Source organism: Myotis nattereri (genome assembly GCF_964212035.1).
Source record: "Myotis nattereri genome assembly, chromosome: 2".
Classification (NCBI taxonomy): domain Eukaryota; kingdom Metazoa; phylum Chordata; class Mammalia; order Chiroptera; family Vespertilionidae; genus Myotis; species Myotis nattereri.
Genome location: NC_138076.1, coordinates 6744222 through 6771471, shown reverse-complemented (window position 1 = coordinate 6771471; position 27250 = coordinate 6744222). Strand labels below are relative to the sequence as shown.

The following is a 27250-nucleotide window of genomic DNA, read 5'->3' as shown; positions in this document are numbered from 1 at the left end:
ATTACATCTTAAAATAAGAAACATGCGACAAACTGAACTACCCAGAAGCTCACAGTGACATGGAAGACATTTAAACGTACAAGGGTCTTTCCTTACCGTTGAAAAGCAAGTGGCCTAAGGGGGCCCACACCCTCCCTACTGTTGTCTGGACACCAGCATTTCCACACAAGAGCAAGCAGTGTTTTCTAGTGGGTCTTGGAACGAGCCCGGACCATGGCTTTAAATCTTGGCCTTGTCCCTGAGTGTCTGTGAAACCCCAGCCAGATGAGTCTCGAAGGCTTAGTTTTTGTTCCTCGGTAAAATAAGGAGAATAGTACGAACCCCAGCGTTTGGTATATGGAATGTAATAGGTGCTCAATAAAATCCAAGCATCTATCCCTGCTCCCATCTCTATCAACGTCTCTACCCTTTAGGTCCTCTGTCATGAGTTTTCTAAAGAATAACAACATTCACATTCACAATCCTTAGCAATCGTCACTGGAAAGGTCGCTGTTACAAACCGAGTGCTTTCAAATACTTCCGTTCTGCACGGACCTTTCCGGGGGAAGCCAAAGGGTTTTGGAGGGAACCCCAACTCTTCCGTAAAAGAACGGCGTCCTAAGAGCAGAACCAGCATTGGCTGGGGTAAGAGGACGTTTCGGGGAGACATTTCTAATTGACGCAGAATAAGAAACGTACCTCACAGAAGGGGCGACCGAAGCTCTCACCTTCCTGATGCTTCTTCGGGGAAAGAGGTCTCCTGGCCCGCCAGCTGCCAGCTGGGAGGAGCTGCCCGTTCAGGGCAAATACCTGAATGCGGGGCCAGGAACCAGGCCTCAGGGTGCACATGGGCAACATGCTCATCCCATGAAGCACCAGCTTTCACCCCCACATGGACTCCTTTCCACCAATTGTTTCCCTTTAGAGATCCACCCAGGAATCGACAGGTCAAGATCTGACAACACTTTAGAGAAACACTGCCCCCCAGGTTCCCCTTACACTGTCTGGGCTCCTCTCTCCATGTTCGGAGATAAAAAGCTGAGTGCACTCAGGGTGCTCACTGGTGGAACCAGGAGGTTATCACACAGACCCTGGAGGACGCAAGTGCTGCAGGCAGGCCGCGGGCCTTCAAGTCCCTGGTCCTGACCACATCGAAGAGCCGGTGACTTTATGAAGCCCCCCGGCACTCCAGCGCCTCATTTAAAGTCTCCACCAGGACTGAGCCCCACGGGTGGGAGGGGAGGAGGCCTCGCGATGAATAATTCTGCAGCCGCCCTGCCGGCGCCCTCCTCTCAGATCCCCGTGTTCGCAGGCAGTTCCTGCGGAAAGCACAGCCGCTAACAGTCATCATGGCCGTGGCCGTGGTGAAGGGAAATGCAGTCAAGAGAACAGGAGATCGACTTTACGCAGCAATGGTGCTGGGATTTGGCTGGAAGCAACTGAAAGGTATGAAGATAAAACATTCGCAGAGGCCGCCCTTCAGCCGCCGAGGCTCTCAGTCTAGTCGCCAAGGAGCGCGCCCAGGGTCCCCCAGTCCCAGTCCAGGAGGTGCCCGACCTGGATCTGCCATCACTCACTGCCCAGATCGCTTTCTAAAGAAGCCCTCACATAGTCCTTTAAACCAGCGGTTCTCAACCTGTGGGTCGCGACCCCTTTGGCAGTTGAACGACCCTTTCACAGGGGTCGCCTAAGACCATCCTGCATATCAGATATTTACATGACGATTCATAACAGTAGCAACATTACAGTTATGAAGTAGCAACGAAAATAATTTTGTGGTTGGGTCACAACATGAGGAACTGTATTGAAAGGGCCAGAAGGTTGAGAACCACTGCTAAACCCACAAGCATTTGCGGTTTCCCACGGCATCCTTTCCATGCCGTTCACCATCTCACAATGTGCGACGGGAACTCTTCTGTGCTGCGGCTTTAGCAACTGCGCAGACGTCTATTTCAATGATCTTTCTACTCTTTTCCAGGTTCTGCGCTCACAAGCATGGCGTCCTCTTGGCTCCGTACTCTACCCTCTCACATGATGGGCCCAGCCCGCACCTCTGCAGCCAGTCCTTCCTCTCTGTTCACAACACCACCTGCGGGCTCACGCGCCACTCTGGCTCCTTGACAGTCCGTGCATCACGTCTCATCTCCGCTCTGGGACGTGGAGGGACAGACCCCATGGAGGCGACCTGAGGCCTCTGGGCGGGACACTCACAGCTCTCCCCAGGCGGTCCCACCCCCACCCTCTTCCCCCAGGGCTCCTCCCCGGCCAGCCCTCTCCTCACACTGCCCGCTTCCCCCGTTGCCACCTTGTTGCACTGCTCTTCCCGCCACCTCAACAGATTTACCGCCTTCGAACAAACCCTTCCTTTCAGAATCCGAACTCACTGGACTCACTGTGCCGTGTTGCTGTCTGTGCACTTACTTCACCGAGCATGTATTTCACCTCGCATGTACTTCACCTCCCTGTGTACTTCACCTCGCATGTACTTCACCTTGCATGTACTTCACGTGTACTTCACCGAGCATGTATTTGACCTCGCATGTACTTCACCTCCCTGTGTACTTCACCTCACATGTACTTCACCTAGCCTGTATTTCACCTAGCATGTACTTCACCTCACATGTACTTCACCTTGCGTGTACTTCACGTGTACTTCACCTAGCCTGTATTTCACCTAGCCTGTACTTCACTGAGCTGCTCTGTCTCCTAGTTGTCCCCTCTGTAGAGCCTGTATCTACAAGTCTATAAGGCTGACAGCCAACGGTACATTTTATTCCCTAAAAGCATCTTAGAATAGTTCATAGCAGGATGCTCACAAAACATGTGCATAATACACCCAGACTTTTTCAGGGTTAATGCTTAATTTTTTAATGAAAAACTAGGTCTCAATTAACTGCTTCTGACATTATATATAACTTCCATAGGCCTGTGTAAGTCTGTTTTACTACTAGTACCTATTTTGCAATGACGAAAGGTTATGTAATTCATGGCCAGTGGCTAATTGTGTATTCCTGAAAATGCTTATTTTTCAGTTAGCAATCTAGGTCTCTCAGAAACTACCAAACCTAAATCTAGTATGTAAAAACTAATATTTATAGAAGACATTTCACAAATCTCACCCCACTTCTTTGCAAAGATTTAACAGCACAATTTTTTATTGATGACTCATTGCTCAAAGTTAAGTAGATGAGTATATACTTATTAGACATTACAAGCACCCCCTAATTAGATTCAATGGCATTTACAAATGCGAACTGTGAGAAGAAAATCAATTTAAATTCCTAAACCACGGATTACCTTAAAAATTTCAGATAGACTCAATGTAAAAAGGAGGAAAGAAATATAAAAGTAAGAACATTTAAATAACGATTTGCTCTGGGGGTAAAAGTCAGTATTTCTAAGCATAAAAAAGCCACGTGTAAAATAATATAGTTGACTATATTAAACTCTTTCTATATAAAAATATCTTAAACAAAATCAAACAGGAAAATATTTGCAAAAGTTAAGATATGGATCTTTTAAAAGAGACAAAGTGTAATTAAGATGCTTTTTATATAAAACCACTTGCAATTCAATAAGAAAAAAGTATATCTACAATAATAAAAGAGTAATATGCTAATTAGACCTGATGTCCTTCAGACGAAGCCGGGGCTGTGAGGGAAGCCTTGGTCCCAGGTGCCAGAGGGAAGCCGGTGCCGGCAGCCGGAAGGAAGGCCTGCTCTTGCACAAATTTCATGCATCGGGCTCTAGTGTATACATATATGTCTATGTCTATGTTTATATAGTTGTATGTATCCATATTTATTTGCACATGCATAGGTATTGGCATATCTATATACAGTTATATGTGTATATTTTGTACCTGTATGTGTATATATAGTTGTATATGTATATGTATATGCATAATTGTATAGCTCCTGCACTTTTCCAACAAACTATGGGTTGATGAAAAGAGACATACTCCCCTCTGCTATTATCACCTACTTAAAGTTTTTAATTTATTTGATAAGAGGACAGCTTTTGCACTCTGAGCTGGAGTAAATGCAGACTTTCTTGGCATCTAGAATCTCTAACAGGAGTGTACAGTGTAAGCAAGGGGGTGTCCTGCCAGACTCGAGGAGCACATGTGTGGGCTATGCCCGCTCTTCTGCACGATGCCTAACGGTTCATCACTGCTATGCACCTTACACATATGCCCCAGAGCAGAGGCCGGCATGTAAGGAGATGTTTACACAGACAAGATCCTCCTGAAACCAATCCTGTCTCATCAAGGCCACCTGAATACAAGGGGGACAGCAGAGTCAGCGTCCTGCCATCTCTCTCTTCCCTGTCCCAAGGTCCTGGGACCCATTTCTTCACATCCCAGTAGGATGATTCACAAGTACATGAACTGGCAATTCACAAAAGAAATACAAACAGTACACACACCTAGAATATAAGAATATATTCAAACTGTTCATCAAATGGATATAAATGACAACAACAGTAACATACTAGGTCTCATCCATCAAATCGCCAGAATTTAAAGCATGACAACATTGGTTGTCGATGGCGTGTGGGAAAAAGACACCTTTCAATGCTGCTGGTGGGAGTATAAGTTGAAACAGGGCTGTTTGCAGGGCATTCTGACAGTGTACCAAAAGCTTTAGATTGCATATACCCTTTGGCTCTGATGCCCCACTCTCAGGAATTGACCCTAAGGTAATAATAGAATTAGTGGCAAAGATTTAGCTACTAGGATAGTTATTACAACACAATTTATAATAGTGAAACAATGATTTGTAATGAGGATGCTGCAAACTTTTAGATGTCCAGAATAGTGGATATGCAAAATAAATCACAGCATGAAAAAGTATTATGTAGTAGCAGACTATCTAATAACATGGGGAAACCCAGGTCAAAACAGAATGTGCAAATGTAATAAAAATGCATAGAGATAAAGATTGAAAGTATAAATGTCAATATAGAGACCAGTTAATATTATCCATTTTCTTCTTTGTGTTGTCCAATCAACATAGAATGCTAAGTAATGAGAATGGATAAATTAAGGACATGAATTTAAACATTCAGATATTTTATACTTAAATCTGTTTAATCTCAAGTTCCATTTTTAGCCTTCTGTCATTACCTATCATTTTACCTGGGTTATTGAGGCAGAACAACGCAAATAGCGATTAAACACTTAAAAGATTCTAACGAGTATTGGAAGCCTGAGACTCTAGGTGGGCTCATGTAGACAACCACGCTCACCTACACGCCCACTGTGTACCCTACAACCCGTGCCACGGTCTTCCCGTCACAGTAAATGACACAGTCCGTTACGAGGGGATGTTTCAGACTTGTTTTCTGTAGCAGCTGACATTTCACTCAAGCGCTTTCAAATCCCCCAGGAGCCTCCATCTGCTGTGAGGAAATGTGAAGGTCTCTCTCCGCGAACTTTAGCACCTACAGGAACTGTTTGGAAGGGAAAGTTCACTTCCATTGATTAGTATGATATTAACCAATGCAAGACAAACCGATTATTCAGTGTAGTCTGAATAATTCTTTCACCAAGACACAACTTTCCAAATGTCACTGTGCAAATAGCCGCCACGCAGGCAGTTCCCAGCCCGTGTCCCTGTCTCCTGGACATCCCACTTGTGCAACACTGCTGTGCTTTTCGGGTGGTTTATGACTTCGCCCCCTTTTGTGTATTTTTTTAAAAAATTAATGTTTAGTAATGTCTCAAGGGTGTTTCTTGAAAAATCCAATCTGTTATCTAACTTTATGTTTGTAGGCATGCATCTTGTTTTTAAGCAAAAAAAAGACACTTACTATAGCTAGTGCAAAGCCATGCGGCAGTGACTAAGGTGGAAACTCCTATTTTCTAGCTATTAATGTCATCGTATGTGTTGATATGTGCCTGTTTACTTGCTACATATCTGTACATTTATATATAGACCACACACACATCAAGGATCACGGGATGGAATGAGAAGGTACCCTGTATCCGGAGCAGGACAACAATCCTATTAGTTCAGGCTCCAGAGTTGAACACTACCTGTTTTCCATTAGACAATATGTGCTATGTTGTTGTTTTTTAGTTTAATAGAACTATTTAAAATAAAATAAAATATCAATTTTGAATAATAATGTACTTTCCCCAAATATTTTGATGACACGATGACATAGAACCTCAGTTCCATCAAATACCATCAATTTATACCACGTGACTTTATATCTTCTATGATTTTAAGCTGTATAAATAGACATGGATCTCTTTAAAGTACACATTTTCTATGGCACACACTAAACTAGTTATGTACACAAAGTTGCGAGATAAAAACTACCTTAAGAGATAAAAAGCTTTGAAGGATTCATAGCTACATAAATTTATATTCTGGGAATGTGCAGCTCCCGATCCCTCAGAAGCCAGACTCTATTAATTTCCTCCTTAATCGTCTTTGCTTTCACCTTCTCACGACTGTACTTGCTCCTTGCCTTTCCTCAGAAAGATGCTGAAACGTCCTCCAATGGGAACACATCCCCGCCCTGTGGTCGCCTGGAGGCCCCCGCCGAGCTCCGACCTCCCTCGGCCCTTAGTTGAGCTTTGGGAAGAGGGACCTACACTTGCTGGCTCCACCTTCTAGGCTTGTGTCCATCTCTCCCCCTCTGCACGTTGACCCCCACGACCGCGTCCACTCCCCAGAACTCAATGCCTCCTTCGCAGTCAAGCCACAGGGACGTGACAGGGACCTTGCTGGCACGTGGCCTGCGAGGCTCTCGGAAGGCGTGGCTGCGCTGATCACGCCTGTCGCTCCTGTCTTCTGTGAACTGACGTGGTTTGGTTTTCTTTTTGTCTCTATGGAAGGCGCCTTCGTTTCCTCAGTGGGTGGCCCTGTGCTAAATAGTGATGACCTCGGGATTTTCTCTTCGCTCCTCTCCTTTTCTCGTTCTGTTTGCTTTGAGAGGCTGGATCCTGCCCCACGGCATTCACTACAGTCATGCACATCCCTCAGTACAGGGCGGGCAACAGTAGGTTTACAGTTGTGAGTATGTAAGACAGTTTATTCTTGTGTTTTCATCTATTGATTACTGTATTATTTTTGTCCCGCTGGTGTGGCTCAGGGGTGGAGTATCCATCTATGAACCAGGTGGTCACAGTTGGATTCCCTGTCAGGGCACACGCCCTGGCTGTGGGCTCAATTCCTAGTAGGGGGCATGCAGGAGGCAGCCCATCAATGATTCTCTCTCTCATCATTGATGTTTCTCTCTCTCCCTCTCCCTTCCTCTCTGAAGTCAATAGAAATGTATTTGAAAAACACTGTATTAGTTTCAAAATGAATAACTGTAAACCGACTAGCATACATTTTTAAACAAATATAACATTATGTATATCTGTATATATCTGTATATAGACATATACATATATAATTGCTTCATAGATTCTGAACTTTGCTGTCACACTAACACCTCAAATGCGACCTGTCCGTGCCTGAATTACTCACTCTGCTATGAAAAATATACTCTAACCTCCAACTTGGAGGATACCATCACTACCCAGTCTTGCATATTCAAGGTCTTTTAAAATGTCTTCTACCTCCCTAACCCCAATGCAATGAATGAATCGTCAAATCTTCATTCTGTCTATTTGAATCCCTCTTCTTTTCCCCCCAGATTCCTGATTCAAACTTTTCTATTTTCTCATTTGATCACTGTGATATTATTTAATGGATGAGTTTGCTTTCAAGGGTAACCTCGAAGTCCATTTGATTTTCATTCGGCACCAACTTCGGTTGCAGGTTGAGGCACCGGCTGAGGAGCGCACAGAGCTATACCCCTAGAGCTCGGTCCGTGGGAAAGGCCCTCCACTCTCCACGGGCCTCTGAGCACTTTGTAAAATGTAAGCATGACCCTAAGATTCCGCTGCACGAAAATCCTCCAGAGCCTCCCCATGACCTAGGGCAGGGGCGGGAGCGTCTGGCCCAGGGTTGCATAAGGCTCAAGAAATCATTCCATCTGGCCCTGCCAAGGCATTAGGGGTGAGCTCATTAAATGTTTGGCCAAATAGAGCAGGCTCATTTTTAAGTTGATAATTTTTTACAAGGTATTGTATTATTTATTTTACGTAGTTCTGAGAATCTCTTTTTTGTTGTTGTTAGTCTTCACATGAGGATATTTTTCCACTGTTTTTTTTAGAGAGTGGAATGGAGAGGGAGAGAAATAGAGAGAGAAGCATTGATGTGAGAGAGACACATTGATTGGATGCGGGTCGAGCCTGCAACCGAGGCACCAGTCCTTGACCGGAATTGAACCTGGGACCCTTCAGTCTGCAGGCTAATGCTCTATCCACTGAGCCATACCGGGTAGGGCTAAGGTGGTCATTTTGTATGACCTGCGAATGACGTTACAAAAACCAAATGGCTCTTGGCAGAAAAAAGGTTCCCGACCCCCGACCTAGAGGAGAATTCCTCAGCTGGCCCTGAAGGCCCTTTGTAATGTGGTCTCGGCCACTTGTGCCGCCTCCGCGCGCATCCCTCATCCGCACACCCTGTCCCGGGCACCCAGCTCAGGGCTCTGGGAATAGTCCTCGAGGATTTCACATTTTCTCCTTCGCTGCTTTGTCTACATCTTGAGTTGCTACACACCCTTTATGCCTGAGTGCCAATGCCACCACCTCCTCCTTCCGGCAACCTTCTCTCCTCTCTGTTGGCAACAGCGTGCTCTGTGCCGACACTGACTTTGCATAATGTAACCCCATGTACCACACTAATATGCAGTTACCACGTCTACTTCCCGGTCTGCCCAACCAGCCTATGGATTTCTGGAAGCCAGGGACTGTCTGACTCACTGTTTCACCAACACCTGGGACAATACCCAGCATGCATTAGTCATGGAATGAAGATGTAGTTGATCTACTAAAAAAGAAATCACAGGAAACCAGAAACACCAATCAGAAAGGACATATGCTCCCCTATGTTCATAGCAGCACAATTCACCATAGCTAAGATTTGGAAACAGCCTAAGCACCCATCAGCAGATGAATGGATTAAAAAACTGTGGTACATCTACACAATGGAATACTACGCTGCTGTAAAAAAGAGGGAACTTTTACCATTTGCAAGAGCATGGATAGAACTGGAGAGCATTATGCTAAGGTAAATAAGCCAGTCAGAGCAAGATAAATACCACACAATCTCACTCATATGTGGGATGTAATGATCAACATAATTTGATGAATAAAAATAGATCCAGAGACAAATGGCAAGGAAGGTGGGGGGGGGGAGGGGTAGAGATCAACCAAAGGACTTGTATGCATGCATATTAGCATAACCAATGGGCACAGACAATGGGGTAGTGGGGGCTTGCCCAGGGTGGGAATGGCTGCGGTGGAGGGGGGCAGGAGGCGCGGTAAACCGGGGGAAAAGGAGACATATGTAAAATGTTAGACAATAAAAAACAAAACAAAACAAAGTGTACAATTAAAAAAAAATCAACTCAACAAGTCTCCCCTCATCTTTGTTCAGTTTCAGCTTCCGTGTAACTTGAAATGAAATTTAAAGCCAAGGTAATATTCGCAAGACATTTTTAATTGACCTTTTCTCAAGTTTATGTGCATCTGTATCCATTTTAATAGGCACTTAAAAGGCTCTTACAGGTAGTTCATGTACAGTCTATTCATTACAAAACACTACCTCAGGTCAACTGATAAATGCAGCAAAATCCCAGTACAAAGAGATCATTATTCACACTGCTCAGTAAGCATGTATAAGATTTCCATGGGGTGGGGAATGTCCGGCCCGGGGGTTGGATAAGGCCCAAGGAATCACTTGGTCTGGGCCCGCTAAGGCATTCGGGGTGGGTGAGTTAATGAAATGTTTGGCCAGAAATAGCCGGCTAATTTTTAAGCTGGTAATTATTGTATATGTATGCAATGTTAATAGCAGAATTACTATGACTTGTGAAGGTAGCTATTGAGGTACAGCTCTCACACTTCTTTCTTTTCTGTGCCAGTGATAATCACATCAGTAAACCTGATTCAGCATTCGCTGCCGCTCAGTTCACTCACTGAAACAATGTACTGCTACCACTGTGGTTTTGAAGGGTATCAAAACACGTTCAAAAATCAAAGTAGCGACCATCACCAGTTCTCATATGTGCATAGGACGCTTGACTTTGGATTCAGACCTACAATGAAAGGATATTGAGGATTTAAACAGAGCTGGCATATGCTCCATATTCTTTGGGCAGAAGTACTGAGAACACACGTGGGGTTTTGTAGGAATGGCAATACTCTTGGGAAGAGCCGCCAAAGGCCACGAGGTTCTGAAAATCCACTTAGAACGGAAGGTATTAAAGCATGGAAGTATGTCAGTGATAGCAACAATGGTAGTAGACTACAGTTCTCTACATTCTAGTTCCCTCATATTAAACCGAAAAAGTTCATTTAAATCATAACTTGCTGTGCTCAAGCGACTTGTAACAGGTCCAAGAAATGAATATATTTCATCCTTAAACGAAATAAGAAAGTTTTTGCTAAAAGAGTGACAAGTTGCTATTTAAACTATAAATGTATCCTTATCCAGGCACCGCCATTTTTTAAATATATTAGAAACTATTGGGCTATATTTTTGCAAAGCAGCACTTTAATTCGAAGCTTGATTTAATAACCACGCAACATATTACTTTTGCGATTTTTGACATCCCAGAGCACCTAAAACATAAAATATAATTTACAGCCGTTGAACATGCCAGAATTGACCATTACATGCCAGAAGAGGGCCCATAACGGAATTTATATTCAAGTTATAGTTTAGTATGTGTAATGGAATCTCATAAAATTAGAATAACACCGAAACACCATTTATTTCTCGCAGCAAAGGAATTCCACCTTAATTCTCACAATCAATTTCCTAAGTGGGCTGAAAGGTTCTTGGAGGAGGTTTGAGGGAATGGAATTAGGCTAGTTAGGCAAAGTAATATACTCTCTTTACATTACCCTCAGGAAACTCAAACATTACCCCCCTGTGAGCAGAGCCAGGAGAGAAATGACGGGTGTCCCTGTGGGAAGGATCACGGGTACGTGACATCACAGGGCACCTCGATGCCACTAGCGTTTTCTCGCAAACGAGGCTAGACTTTACGTGGTAACAGACTAGCCACAAGGCCGTCCATTTCCTCTCTCTCACTGTACACAGCTGCTCGGAAAGAGGAAACATTACACTGCCCACCCTTTCTGAGAACAAGTTTGGCCTGACACGGTCATTTCAATGGCAAAATCACTAGAGGTCTCGGTTGAGAGACTGAAGAAAGGCTATCACCACAATAGTTCACCCAGTGGGCTGAAGGGGCATCCCTTTTCCTTCTAAAGTACAATAGCTTGCCCTAGCCAGTTTGGTTCAGTGGATAGAGTATCGGCCTGTGGACTGAGGGTCCTGGGTTCGATTCCCGGTCAAGGGCACATACCTTGGTTGCAGGTTTGATCCCTGGCCCTGGTTGGGGCATGTGCAGGAGGCAATCAACCCATGTGTCTCTCTCATATCTCTCTGTCTTTCTGTCTCTCCCCCTCCCTTCCATTCTCTCTAAAAACCAATGGAAAAATATCCTCGGGTGAGAATTAATAAAAAACAAAAATAAAATAAAGTACAATAACTCAATGTTTAGACTTTATCTATCCACACACAAAGTCAACTTATTAAAACACCTTTGAAAAGACATGTCACCTCCTCAAAGTGCTTTAGTTGGCAAAGCAAGTATCTACTGCATCTAAAAACACTGCCCTTCAATGTTAGACCCTCTGTTAGGCAAATGAGCCCTTAATGCTTCAGTACCAGCCTGGTTAGCGGGCATGAGTGGGGTCCTGTGGTAGGTGTGCTGCTAAGAGCCCAGGTGAGAAGGAGTCTTGAGGAATGATTTCTCTGATGGTGCGAACTGCTGAGCATCAGTGAAATTGCCTTTGAATTGAGGGCTGGCTAAGCGCCATGCCTTCCAGGGAAACACGCCTTTGAAATGCCCGCTGGCCAGGAGGGGAGGAGAAGCTAAGGCCTTTGAAGTCTGCCGCCATCACACTTATTATCATCACCACTCAATGTACAGCCACTTCATTATAGTCAACTCAAAAGGATGTGGGGTTTTGGAGAAAAAGAAAAGAATCAATAAATGGTGACAGAAATTCCCTGCTCTGCAGTTCACCAGTGCCGCCCTGGAGGAGACCGGGGCTCCCCCTCAGCTTCCCAAATGCGGACAGAGGGGGAGGATGGGAGAAGTGGGGGGCATTTCCTGTGGGCCAGAACTGTGTAGGTACCTGACATTCTTTATCTAACTTAAACTTCATCACCATTTATGATGGAGATATAATTTCCCAGCCTGGCCGGTGTGGCTCAGTGGTTGAGCATCGACCTATGAACCAGGACATCATAGTTTGATTCTTGGTCAGGGCACATGCCCGGGGTTTCGGGCTCCATCCCCAGTGTGGGGCATGCAGGAGGTAGCCGATCAATGATTCTCACTCATCAATGATTCTCTTTCTCTCTCCCTCTCTTTTCCTCTCTGAAATCGATAAAAATATATTTTAAAACATAACAGTAATTTTCCAGCTTTTATAAATACTGGGACCACACACTTAATCTGGAATTCATCCGACGTCAGGCTCTGCTCTGAGCATGTTAAGTACCTAAACTCAATGAGTCCTCACAACAAGCAGTAAGGACTATATACTGTTTACCACGGTCTCTATTTTAGCCCTATGGAAACCGTAGCACAGGGAGGTTAAGTAACTTGCCCAAGGTCACACAGCGGGAGGCGAGAAACCAAGTCCAACCCAGGTGGTCTGCCCACTACAAGGTGACATTCTCAACACTGGCCCCCAGTGGAGGCTCTCGAGGTCCCGAATCACCATGAGGTACCAGAGGAGTGCCAATCCTCCTCATCACCATGAGGTACCAGAGGAGTGCCAATCCTCCTCTGGGTCTGCCTGACCTCAAGGTCATCGCTTCCCCAGGGCGGGGAGGAGGCTGGCGACAGGGAGGAGGAAGAGGAGGAGGAGGAGGAGGAGGAGTTGGAGGAGGAGGAGGAGGAAGACCTGCAGTGGGGGGCACGCATCTCTAGAACTCAAGGTACAACCAGGCAGAGATGGGACTTTGGGAACTTGACCGTGGGGTGATTCAGAAACAAAGAGCCAGGAGTTAAAGAAAACATTTAACCCCAACTGGCGGGATCCCAACCCAGGCACCTTCGTGACGCCACACTGGGAGGTGACAGAAGACGCCAATATATGCTGGGGTTCTTCTGGGAAAAGACGCCCAAGCTGACATTTCTAAAGCTTAAAGGCGGACGTTCTAGAAAAAAGTTCTTCGTTCCCGGCATCTATGGAGATAGTGGGAACTGAGGCCAGGCTATCTGCAAAGCTGAACAGTTGCACATCAGTCAGGGGTGTTGCAGCAATACATCCGAGGAGGTAAGACGCCTGCACCAACCCAGAGCAGCCTGCTGGTCTACCCTGGAGTAGGGCCTGCCCTCAGCTATGCCGTAACCTCACAGCAGCTTGCTAGGACCGCTGCCATCGGGCGGTCACCAACCACGGGCCCTCCCGTGTTGGCCCTGGCGCCTGGCAGTGTCTCAGGACAAAGACACCCACGGCCATCAGTCTGTGTCAAGAAAGGACAGGCTTCATATCCTTAATTTAGAACAAAATTAACACTTGGAATTCCATATAAAACTCAATACACTGGAAAAATATTGCCTCCTCAACATGCTTTCTAATTTCAAACCCCCATGGTTGGGGAAGAGTTAGTTTTGTGAAATTCTACATTTTATCACTTGTTTTCGAATCTCTGCTAACACGGAGACGTGTGACACAGTCTGAATGTTCTTCCACTCTCGGGGGATGCGCAGACCATCAAAATTTCATTAGCCTCCCAGCAGTCCCAGTGCCGTCTTCACTTGAACTGGTGGCCTCCTTATCAATAAATAAGTGAAATTTAATCCCTGTTAGTCGCTAAACTCTTCTTTGAAGTTATAACCAGAACATCCGGCACTCGGCTTGCATAATTTTACAAATGTTGAATAACATTTTTTTTTTCCTGGGGAAAATAGCCTTATTCACAGTTATTTCAAATGATGAACACAGTCTAGCAACTCCCAGGCTCAACAGAATGAAAACAAGTTCGTGTCTGGTTCCCAAATTCCTCTCCTTTTGGTAGGGTGGCCTGCACAAGGCCTTCCCCTTTCAACTTTAGTGACGCAAGCTCGTGCAGACTGGATAACAATGTAACGATGACAGCAACTGGAAGCCAAAGGCAAATGGAACTGGAAAATGAATCGTTTTTCAAAGCTGGACCAATGGACATACCCGAGGAGGATAGAACTGAATTGTATATAGTAATTTTAGGTTGGAAATATTTGACGAGAGGAGCAGTGATGCTTAAACACTGTGTGAAATAATGCTGAGGATATCTATATATATAAAAGGCTAATATGCAAAGTGTCCCCTCGGGAGTTTGACCGGGAGACCGGAGTTCAATCGCTTGCTATGATGTGCACTGACCAGCTGGGGGAGGCATGGAACTATGGAAGGCCCCGGTCGACAGCCGGAAGGCCCCCATCAGCCCTGATTGCCAGCCAGGCCTAGGGACCCTACCCATGCACGATTCGTGCACCGGGCCTCTAGTTGTTTTATAAAGCTGTGAGAAGACCGTGAGTATGATTGCAACTTTTAGCCTTTACCAGAAGCCAGCCTGAGAAGAAAAATAAAAAAGTCGTGTTTTGTTTTTTTTTAATATGAGGGAAAAAAATCCTAAATTCTCTTGTTTAATTCCATAATTCAAAATTCCAAGCTCCACTAAACACCTCAGAAAAGGATGCTTCCCCAGATCTTAATGTAATTAATTACTTTAAATGGAATCTTGTTCCTCCCGACTAGTCACTGGGAACTCAGGACAAATAAATTAATCTGAACGTTCCAGGGGACACACATCTGAAATCTGTGGCACCGCAGCCGGCGAAGCAGTGGTTCTATCTGCTGCATTTCCTCTTTTGTTTTCTTCCCTAAGCTGACCTCTGTTGTTAGGAGTTCTTAGACCATCAAACTGTTTAACAAACAACCACCGCCAGACTTCGGGAAAAGAGCGCACACAGGCGCAAGTCATCACTGCCCAGCTCAACACACATCGTTCCTGACACTTGATCCTCTTCCCTTAGCGACCTGTTTACTCTCCGCAAAAGCTGCCAAAGGCTCTGCATTTCAGCGAGAGGCCCATGGCACCCTCCTCCGCCTCTCCTGCCTCCTAGCAACCTGGAGCCCTGCGAGGGCACAGCTCCTCCTGCCTGCGCTGCGCTCCCAGAGCATGGCCTGCGAGTCCTGGGAAGGAGGGCCTCCTCTGGGTAATAATCATCCGGCCGGGGAGGGCCAGGGTGAAGGGCGCTCCCAAGGCTCCCCTCACTTCTCAGCCATCTGGGTACACACACTGGTAACTGAAGTTTGCACAGTTTGCAGTTTTATATATTTTCTGCAAAGAAAAAATATGGCATGTGTTTGGGAATTCACTGCAAGATGGTTTTTGCAGATACATCATTTTTAAAAGCAATAACATTAATTTCTATGTTACCAGCGCAGATACCATAACAGGTACACTTATGGGGAGAGAGAAAGTGACGCTCCGGAGGCTGCGGGTAGGGAAGGCAAGCTGACCCAACGTGGAAGAATACCCGACGGACGGACGCGGAGGCCGGCGCCTGTGATGCGGACAGCCAGCCCCGCGTGCGTCAGCCTCCCGCGTCCTGCTCTTCCCACAACCATCATACATGCTATCGTGCATTTTACGGAGATCGAAAGCCAAGAGCCACATTTGAATCCAAGCATTGTACCTGCGATCGCTCAGGGACTGTGCTGGGCAGCCGCAGGCGGACAGGAAGCACAGGTTATGCCAACTCGCATGTATTTTTGGCGAGTGACTTCTGAGTCCACAGTGAACATGGATAGAAACCTGGTTTTCCCGAGGTGAATGGATTGGCCGGGGAAATGGAGGCTGTCGGCAAGCGCCGGCCCTGTGTTCTCTCTGGGGTTGGAATAAAGCCAGTCTCCACCCAAAGCTGACAGTTCCAACATGAGTGGGGTGAGTGCGCATGGTTAACTGATCTTGACTTTGGTCTCATGCGCTAAGGGATCCACCTAAGACACCGCTGAAGCCGGTTGACACGACACTGCAGTTCCATGACCGGAAAGAAGATGCTGAGGCCGAGGAGGGCACCACCTCGCACTGTCCCTGAGCTGAAGCGGAAACGACCACACGCCTGCTTTCCTATCACGAAGCAAAGCTGCCAAGTTCGCTCAGCAAATCACAAAAATGAAAGATCAATGGCAAAACAGCGGTCCTTCTTTTCAAATGGCACCCTAGTCCTTCACTGTGATTTTCTCTCTGCTTTCTGATGCACGATACACACGGAGCATTCACAGCCGGACCGAACCGGCAAGGACTCTGCCGACGTGACGTGCGGAAGGAGAGACGCGGCTCTTCCTAGAAGCGGCACCGACTGAAATGAAGTTTTCCTTAAAACCTGTTATCGCACATACGTCAACCGTTCTACTCTCCTGCATTGGGCGGTCAGAAAAAAAGTCCCCGTCCTTTCCAAAGGCATTTTCCTTCCCACACGCACAGCTGCTGTCGGGAGAGCCTGAAATCCAATTTTGTGCGTGGATTTAATTGCATCGTAATCCAGCCCCCAAAGCACATCAAAGGCCACGCTCCCCGTCTTCCCCCAGATTTCAATTGCTCTCATCAACGAGTAAATTTGAAGCACGATCAAATTTGTTCTTCAGACACTGGAGCCCGGGTAATAAACTATTCTGTGTGCTCACTCATCCATCCTAAGATTCTGCAACTTCTTTGAGATGTCTTCAAGAGGCATCTACAAAGACATGTTTGATTGCCAGCTGGCTCGGGGGTAAACTTTATCGCCTCTGGCTTTTGAGGCCCTACAGAGGAGAATAGGTGACATGGCCCAAGATAAGTCAAAGCTAATCTTTCTTTTTTTTCCTTCTGTACACGATTAAACTGTTTTTCAAAAACAATAGTGAACGAACACATCATAGACCCCTTGCGTAATTGAACAATCTCATTTCGAATATTGATCTTTTTTTCCAGGGGGGAAAAAAAGCATTCTTCAAGGTCATTTCTCAAGTTCTACTGCCTTAAAAACAAAAAGAAAGGCAGAAGGAAGAAAGAGAAGGCAGGACAGGAGGGAAGAAGAGAGGAAGAAGAACAAGCCGCCGCCGTCCAACAACACCGAAGCCCCGAACGCCGACATCACCAAGCCAAGAGTGGACTCACCGCTCTCGCTGTCCGACTTGTTCTCGTGCTCCGTGTCGGTGAGGGTGAGGGCCGAGTTGGACCGGCTGGACAGGCAGGAGCTGCGGCCGGACTTGACGCCCCGGCCCCACAGCCGCATGGCGTGCTCCGGGGACATCACGGCTTCGTTCTCGGTGTCGGCGTCGGACCCTGCACTGAGAGAGTAACCTCTGTGGGGCAGCCCCATTTCCGCACAAAAGGCCAGTCCTCTTCGAGTTGCTGGTTCACACACGCCTAACTGCCTTAGGGTAAAATTCTGTCCTGATTAGGGGAAAAAGAGACAACAGCCAGTGAGTATAGGTTCAGCTGTAGTTTCAGTGCTTTTGTTTTCTTTAAAGAAACTCTCCAAACAATACACACTCAAGCACCCAGGCTTTTCGGCTAGAGGCACCCGGTGTTTACATGAACGCTGCATGGCACAGGGTCAGGGGGTGCGATTATGGGGGGTCGGGGCTGGGCCTCCCCGTTGACTCTCCACACATCCCACCTAGAGCTCCTTTGTCAACCTTTTAACCCATAAGCACCCCAGACAGGTGGGGTAGGGAGCCCGAGACCAGGAACACCTGGCCCAGACGAAGGGCTTGCTCTCGGGGATGGAATTTAGCTCCGCAGACTTACAAAGCAACAGAAATTGTCAGAATTATTGTCTGTCCGGGTGCTAGTCTCAAATGATAGGATTTTCCCACCCAGGTGTTACCTCTTTGGAAGAGAAAAGATTGCCCTCAAGAATAAGTGGAAAAGGGGGCTTGGCCAGTCTTTAGTGTTCCTTCTCACCCTAAGTTCACCGCCAATACTAGCATATATCATGGGTGTACATATACTCAATTTCAAAGTATAATGTCTTGAAGATTTGCCCACATCTGACTTTCTAAATGTTTTGCTTTAATCAACACCTGGACATCTGTATTGATTAGAATAAACCAGTTCTTGCAAATAAAGTGCACTCTGAACATGTACCGGGAGCATTACGTCCTTAAAAATTAATGATAAAATCAAGTCCCCTGCAGAATAAATGGCCGTGAACCCTGCAGGCCTTTACTAATAAATGGAGCATATTAAAACTCCTGACACTGCAATAAGTTAAAGCAAAAGTGTTTAAATTAGGTGACACTTTCAAATGACCGCTGTTATTAATGACGTTTCCAGTTCTAAATTTATTTTTGAAATTTCGCACGTTTATGATACTATGGATGAGAAGACAGAGAAGTGTTTGCTTGCAGGATGTAGGTACAGGTGGCTCGTCCATGTCCGTTGCTGGCATGGGACAGCCTGAGACTTAGGTGCCACCCAGAATCACAATACATGGAAAGAAAATAGTATATAAAGACTGATTTAAATGCTGCAACATAATACAAGCCGTTTAAGAATAGTGAGCATTTATAATACTCATAGATTTCATCTTCCTACTGCTATTTCTTATAGTTAATTGGCCGGTGTGAGAAATAACATAGATTATACAGGGGTTGCAAGAGTAGGTTTGCAGTTGTAGTACCAACAAATAATACAACAATTAATAAATAATAATACAAGAATAAACTTTGTAAACTTTGCATACTCACAAACATAAACCTACTTTTTTGCCCACCACTGTATATTAAGGTATTATGTAGTATTTGTGATAAAATAATATGTAGAATCTTCTAGATCATGAACCAAACCCGATATGCAATACAGTAACTATTTGGTGGTAAAGACATGAGCGCCCTCCAGGCCTCTGCACATTTGAACCGTGTGGTTAATCGCTTGACTCTGCGGTCATATCAGAAGCTGGAATCGGCTACATCTCGGCCAGACTTCCAAATGGATTCTGACAATGACACTCATCAATAATGAAAATCTGCTGCTACAATTAGCTACCAATCAAACTGTGCTTATCAGAGAGATGTGACTAAGTATCTGAACCAAAAAGTATGCACAAAAAGGAGGTAGCAAAAAAGAAAAAAAATGGGGAGGAAAACAGGGAAATAGCCTGCTGTCCGCGAGCCAGTGGCCAAGCTTCCAGAGGCCAGACCCGGCTGTGGGTATATCTAAGAGTTAGTGTGGATTGTACTTATGAATCTACATCCAGCAAAGGTCAAGGTCATGGACAGTTAATGGAAAGGCTGGGGAAGAGCTTCCCTATTCTTACTTATGTATCACATGTAAAGTGGGGAGAGGGGAAGGAAGGGGCTAAAACAGTTAACTATTACCATCCGACATGCTGATGTTTCAAAATAAGCACACACTCTCATGTCTAAAGGGTGAGAATGAATGATAGGATCCGTGGCATCTTTCCTGTATTTGGGGAGGTGCCCACATTGCAGAATAAAAATAAGAGAAGTTAAAAGACAATAAAAACTCCCTTTGGAGTCTCTGAAATGTAACTTGAAACGTTCCCACGTTATTGACTTTTCACACTGTTGCCATCTTGATGCAAAAATCTATGAGGTGAAGAAAAGCAGAAAACTGCAGTCTTTGCTATTGGTTATCTGGGTAAGTAAACACAATTCACTTTGCAAATGAATATCTAACCGATGATCCCTATGCATTGCTATGTGGTGCATCCCAAACTCCTTAAAAACCCGAGCCTGGGAAATCAATGTCTCAATGACCCAAGACTCCTAAGGGCTGCTTCTGAAATGCAAGCTAGCAGGCAAGCTGTTGGGTTCCCTTGCTGAATTCAAGTTTGCTTTTGTTTCCACTAGGAAGGAAGACTGAACTTGACCTCCAATGAACCTAAGTTAAAGCCAGTTACTAGCTGTGTTCCAGTCACTGTATCACCCACTTTTTCATCTTTCCGGGCTGTTATGACTTGGTTTAAGCGATGCTTTATGTAAATGTGACAGCATTAAGGAAAGGCTAAACAAGACATAGGTTAAAAATAAACCCCTGGGTAAATGACAGTAATGATCATAGAGAAATGTACAATTCGAGGGTGGACAGAGGATCATTGTCAAATCACTTCAGAATAGCCACCCCACCCCCACATTCAGGACATCTCTCTTCCCTAGGCCTGCCTCAGTGCTTCAGATTCTGCTGTTGTCATTCGTCCTTTTGGGTGACAGATGCTTGCTTGTAGGATTCCTTGTTTTGATACAAACACCTATTATACTAGAACTAGAGGCCCAGTGCATGGATTCCTGCACTCAGAGGGATCCCTCAGCCTGGCCTGAACCCTCTTCCAGTCCGGGACCCCTTGGGGGATGTCCACCTGCTGGCCTAGGCCTGCTCCCTGAGCCTAAGCTGGCAGTCAGACATCCCTCTCACAGTCTAGGACCCCTCGGGGGATGTCCACCTGCTGGCTTAGGCCCACTTCCTGCGGGGAGTGGGACTAAGCTGCAGTCGCACATCCTTAGCGCTGCAGAGGAAGCAGGAGAGGCTCCGGTCACAGCTGCTGCTCTCACAGAGTCAGACTGGCTTGTGACTAAGTGGAGCTCCCCTGTGGGAGCATGTTGACCACCAGGGGGCAGCTCCTGCATTGAGTGTCTGCCCCCTGGTGGTCAGTGCACATCAGAGAGACCAGTCAATTTGCATATTACCCTTTTATTACATAGGACTAGAGGCCCGGTGCATGGATTTGTGCACTATGGGGTCCCTCGGCCTGGCATGCACCTTCTTGCAATCCAGGACCCCTCGGGGGATGTTGGACTGCTGGTTTTGGCCTGTTCCTTGCAGGCAAGGCTAGGGATCCCACTGGTGCATGAATCTGTGCACCAGGCCTCTAATATTCATATAAGACCTTTGGTTAATCTTTTCCCACCCTCTCCCCTCCCCGCTTCCCTCTGAGATTCATCAGTATGTTCCATGTTTCCATGCCTGTGCATTGAGCGTCTGCCCCCCTGGTGGTCAGTGCACATCATAGCTACCAGCTGAACGGTCGAACGGTTGAATGGTTGAACGGTAGGTCAGTCGCTTAGACTTTTATATAGATAGATAAATTTTTCTATCAGGTTATTTCCCACAATGCAGCAGTGTTTAGCAAGATGGGCCAGACAGCTGGAAAGCACAAGCAGGCAGTGTTAACCAGCAGAGGGAAGATGAACAAAGACAGTTGACTGAAGGTCACTGAGCCAGAGGGTTGGGCGGGGTTGTTGAGGGAGGACTTCAAGCCACTGCTCAGTGGAAAGACAAAGGCAGAAAAAGGCAGCAAAGATGCGTCTGGATCTGGGCTAAAAACCTGACTATCATGTCTTACGTCAGCTTTGGCTTCAATAGACAAAGGAATACGGATGCATTTATCTTATTTGCCATGGCTTGCTTCTTTGCGTTGGGGTCTTTGCCACGGTTCTAACAGCATTCCCTTAATTTCTTTCTTTGCTCTTTGGAGTCTCTATGTGAAGTCTGTTTGGCTGAGGCTGGTGAAATAAGTACTTATGTCCTGCATGTTGAATTTTGGTGACCTTGATCAGCAGGGCCAACAAATTTTCCCATTGCAATTTGAAACAGTCCCAAAGCAATAAATTGCAGCCAGAATGAAGTCCACCCAAGGATGAAATCTATTGTGATTAAAAGGTAAGGTTAGCTAGGAAGAGATTAGACATTTTGTTTATGACACTCATACATTTGAAAATATGTAAAAGAAACACTGAATGAACACAACCTAGGAAGGCTGTATCTTTAAAAAAAAGCCCTCATTTTCAAAAATGAGTGATGGTATGTGACAAGGTGGAAAAGACCACGTGAGAACGAATGTTTCAAGGGAACTTGGCACACAGCACAGCTAGCCTTTTCACAGAAAAAGAGGATTGGATAGCGATTTTGCCTCTTCCTCATGTAGTGTCCACAACCTAATCAGAGCAGGGACGGCTTTGTGAAAACTGCAATGCAATGATGTTCACCAACAGGCAAGGCATCTACTTGTGAGTTCAAAAGAGCAAGACTCCACATGAGGGACATGAGTGCAACTGTCATCACATTCAATTTTAGAACACTCTTGTCACCCTCAAAGGAACCTGGTACCCACAATCAGTCATCTCCCACTTACCCTCTTGCTCTCCCTTTCTCACAAATCCTAGGCAACCAGCAATTTACTTTCTGTCTCTATAGATTTACCGATTCTGGACATTTCAAATAAAAGTGACTCTACAATGTGTGGGCGTCTATGACTGGCTTCTTTTACTTAGCACAGAGTTTTCAAGGTTTATCCATATGGTAGCATGTATCAGTACTTCATTCCTTGCTATGCTCATGTAATATTCCATTATATGGATAGACCACAGTTTATCCGTTCATCAGTTAATGGGCATTTGAGATGGTACCACTTTCGGGCGATTTCAATAAAGTGTACAAATGTTTATGTAGACATATGCTTTTCCTTCTCTTTACTATAAACCTATGGGAAATGCTGCTGGTCAGGTGGTTGCTCTAGGTCTAGCCTTTTGAGGAAGCACCGGACTGTTCCCCACGGTGACTGTACACAGTAACATTCCCACCAGCAGCAGATGAGGGCCTTGATTTCCATATGTCCTCACAAACACTCATCATTGCTATTGTCCATTCTCTTCTGGGGCACACAGCAACTCTGCAATGAGGAAGTGGGCTATGGGGCACGGGTATTTGAAATCTGGGGGACAAAGCAAGAATCCCTGTTCTCCTAAAAGCAGGTGGTCCTGTGGGCCTGCTCCGAGAACCCATTATTACTTTATGCTATCATTTTTTCCTTTGCCTTTTATGCTGCTTTAGTAGTTGAAAAGATTTTTTCTATTAAAATTAAAAATACTTTCTAGATCAAAAAGTCTACTTTATTTGAGATGATATCCTATAGAAATAAAATCACCTGATCTTAAAAATACAGGTTTATTATGGCACTGTTGCACAAATTAAATTAATTGGAAGGTGTATCATAAAGGGAGTGGCTGAGTAAGTTGTAGATCCCTTGCATGTGGCTAGCAGACAAGACATAGAGGCTGGGCCTATATGTTCAGATCTGGAGGGAGGCCTATTCCATACATTTTAAGTAAAAATACAAGTTGCGGAGTATGATCCCATTTTTGGAAACTAAGGTAGAGAGCCAACGAATTACATAAGTGCTTCTGGTTTTGAGCATGAATAAAAGTGAAGAAAGTTAAGTAACTTTTCTGATGGATCGTTTAGAAGGAATTGTAAGTGAAGGAAATGAATAATTCTTTATTTTAGAGCTCTGAATTTTTACTTTTCATAATTTCACTAATTTCAAAATGTAAAGAAAAACTAAAGTCTATCTTCTTTTTAAAACTATATTTTCCTGACTTGCTGCTTAATAGCTTCTGTTCAATAATTAGAAATAATTAATTTATTACCTTCTCTTGGAGATGCTGGGCTTTAGAAACCCTTCCTTGTTTATTGTAAAGAAATGAAGTACTATAAGAAAAATAGGAGCAATGTTTGTCTCGCTATCAGTTTTTGAAATATCATTTCAATGCTTTCTTTCCCCATTATCATATATGGGCTTTGAAAAAGATAATATACTTATGACATGATAAAAACCACTTCTTATATAGTCACAACCCCCAAAACTAAGCATGGGAAATGGATAGAAGAATCAATAGGAACTTAATACACGGGAATAATCTAGAATCTTCTTCAGGTGTTCTCCTTTGTCATTGTGAGCTTGGATGGAGTGATCTGTTCTCAGACATGGAGTGACATTTCCTGCAAGGGTGCAGTGTAACACAAAACTACAAATTGGGCAAACAGCCCTTACTTGATATTTGTAGAATTAGTGTCACCACCACCTTATCTGGAGTTCCCTTTCCTGCTGTGTTTGCAAAATGATAAGGAGATCACACAGTAATAGGAATGTATGTTAGTTTTCCCCTTCAAGTCCTAATGCATATTTTATGGGACACTCCAAACGCTTTAACCTTCTTAAGTTAAATTTGTCAACTGTTTGAACAGAATACCCATCTTTGAACATGCGATAGAAATTTCAATGAGGGCATAAATCTTTACTTGTAAGTCCCTACACAAAACTACATTTAAAAAATGGCTCTACCCAGCAAAGCTATCATTTAGAATCGAAGGACATATAAAGAGCTTCCCAGACAAGAAAGAGCTAAAGGAGTTCTTCATCACCAAACCTGTATTACACGAAACATTGAAGGATCTTCTTTAAGAAGAAGGAGAAAAATAAATATGAACAATAAAATGGCAATAAATACATATCTATCAACTGACTCTAAAAAAAATAATAATAAATGAACAAGAAGAACAGAAACAGCCTCACAGATACTGAGAACATTTTGATGGCTGCCAGATGGGAGGACAAGTGGGGGATGGGTGACAAGGTGAAGGGACTGAGAAGTACAAATTGGTGGTTACGGAACAGTTGCGGGGAGGGGAAGCTCAGCATAGGGCAGTTGTCGGCAAACTGCGGCTCGCGAGCCAAATGCGGCCCTTTGGCCCCTTGAGTGTGGCTCTTCCACAAAATACCACGTGCGGGAGCGCATGTACAGTGTGATTGAAACTTCGTGGCCCATGCGCAGAAGTCGGTATTTTGTGGAAGAGCCACACTCAAGGGGCCAAAGAGCTGTATGTGGCTTGCGAGCCGCAGTCTGCCGACCACTGGATAGGGGATATAGTCAGTGACAACCTCATAGCTATGTAGGGTGTCAGATGGGTATGAGAGTTACTGGGATGATCACTTACTAAGTTAGGTAATGTCCAATCACTGGGTATACACACCCGAAACTAATATAACAGTGTGTGTCAAGTGTCATTGAAAAAAATGGTTTAAATTAAAAAAATGAAATAAAATTAACTTGATGAGAAGCACAAGAAGGAAGCCCAAGTATGTTTGCGAGGAGAGGAGCAGGATTGGGAGGAAAGCCCCGAGTAGAGGCCTTCCCTCCAGGATGAGACTTGGGAAGCCCCAGGGGAGGGCAGAAGCCTGCACAGCAGGCCTGATGGCTCTGATGGGAGCAGGCAGGCGCCAAGTCTGCGAACTCAGAAGGAGAGCATCTTTGTAAGCGCCCACCGCGAGGATTTCCATTCCCAGCCGCAGAGCACCCGGTTCTGATCCTGGCAACCCCTGGGCATTAGACACACGGCTCTCGAGCTGGTTTTGATCAAATGCGCTCTGGAAATGAACTTGCTTCTTACTTTACTTAGTAATTACTGCTGTGGAAGAATCCAAGAAGCGGGGATGATAACATGCCTGCAACAGACCTGCTGCCGTCTGTCTGCCAGCGACGCTGCAGGAGGAAGTGGTATAAATATGCGTGGCTTTGGCAGGAAGCAGCAGCTCTGCAAGAATTGTAAAGGCAGCCCTGGCCGGTTTGGCTCAGTGGACAGAGTGTCCCAGGTTCAATTATGGTCAAGGGCGTGTACGTTGGTTGTAGGCTCAATTCCCGGCCCTGGTCGGGGTGCATGTGGGAGGCAACCGGTGGATGTGTCCCTCTCACATCCATGTTTCTCTCTGCCTCTGCCCCCTCCCTTTCAATCTCTCTGAAAAACAAAATCGTGAAGGAAGTTGTGCAGCGATTCACAACGTGGATCCCGAACTGGCCGCGTGGCCAGGAACCAGGTACACGTTTAGCAGTGAGTAGGGGCTCAAGACAGCAGACCAATCAAGGCCCAGGCAGGGGGAAAGGATTACCCGCGCTGTGCCAGGAGGAGGGCTCTAAGCCATCTCTATCTGCTCACACCTTCTGGCAGGTAATCTACAAGATCAGTTGGCCACCAAGCCACAAAGAAGCCACAAAGAAGGCCTTGCCCAGCTAATAGCCCAAGTTAGTTAACCATCAGTGGGGCGGGGGAGCTGGGGAGGGAGCGAAGGAGGGAAACATTAACTGGAAACAATGATAAACTGGGGCCATTTAACTTGTGTCTTTAAGCGCAGAAGTTTAAGGTTGGGCAAACATGACCCTCTAAACCCCTTAATCCTGCCGCTGACATTTATTGTGACTCGGGCGGATTAATCATTGGGATCTCCACATGAATCATTTTAAGGAGTTAATATTTAAAAGTCATAAACTTCAGAGTCACAGTAATTAGCCCGGTGGATCTCATTAATGCTGCAGATTTGGGTCTTTCTTTTTACCACCCTATTTTCACAAAGAAAGAGTCTGCTCAGCGCCAGTAAGGACGGTTTCAGAAAACACGGGAAAGGATGTAGATTCCTCTCGTGTTTGTGTGATGACAGAGGTGAGGAGGAACGCCGGGGAAATGAAGCGTTCGGGGCAGAACTGGAAATTCATAGCAGCATTAGGAGCTGAATGGTAAGACCATATGGTCATATTTCTTTTGAAGTCTAGGATCCGTTCCCATTATTCACCATAATGGCATCCAAGACTAAACTAAATCGCAGTCTTTAAAATTAAAAGCATTTTGCTCTTGGCTCTCAAATCTTCCTCTTTGCCGATTTCCAACATGCCCGAATGTGTCATCTATTTTCATAATGCAAAAAACGCAAATAAATAACAGAAATAAGAAGAGGAAGAGAAAATAATGTCTTTTCATCCCACTTCCAAAGCGGAATAAAATGGTCCTGAAAAACACAGAATTAGTATCTTTAAAGCCTTTATTCGTATTATTTTTGCATCTGTACAAGGCCCCTGGTGGCATTCTAAAACGATACGTACTCCTTTCATGGTTCACATTTAACAAATAGGAATTTAATTCTGCTGACCTCTCTGGAACATAGAGCATGCAGAAAGATTTTAAAGTTATTTAGCATTTCAGTGATATTCTAGCAATAAAGCTGGCAAAGAAAATATATCTAAGAGCTAAAAATGGGCGCCTTTTTTCTGTTTAGAAATTGATGGAAATATCTGAAAGGCACAGTCCCACGTGTACGCCACCCACCCCGCATCCTCCCTCAGCACAATCCTGACTGGGCTGTGGACGCTACTGCCTTCGTGGGCGAAATGTCTTTATCCAGCAAAACTTTACACTCAATGGCAGCAGCAACCGCTTTTACCAGTAGGAGGACTGGGGCTCAGTAGGCCAGTGTGCGGCTGCCCCAGCACCAAGTGAAACCTCACCATTGG

At 45.2% G+C, this 27250-nt stretch overlaps 1 protein-coding gene across 1 annotated transcript in view; it reads right to left on the bottom strand.

Annotated features, from left to right (window-relative positions):
* TENM3 (teneurin transmembrane protein 3) overlaps window positions 1-27250 on the bottom strand; it is a 571505-nt gene that overhangs the window by 374002 nt on the left and 170253 nt on the right. The window contains exon 3 of the mRNA XM_081084077.1: window positions 17286-17564. Within this exon, the coding sequence (XP_080940203.1) occupies window positions 17286-17564 (279 nt within the window). The remainder of the gene's footprint in view (window positions 1-17285; window positions 17565-27250) is intronic.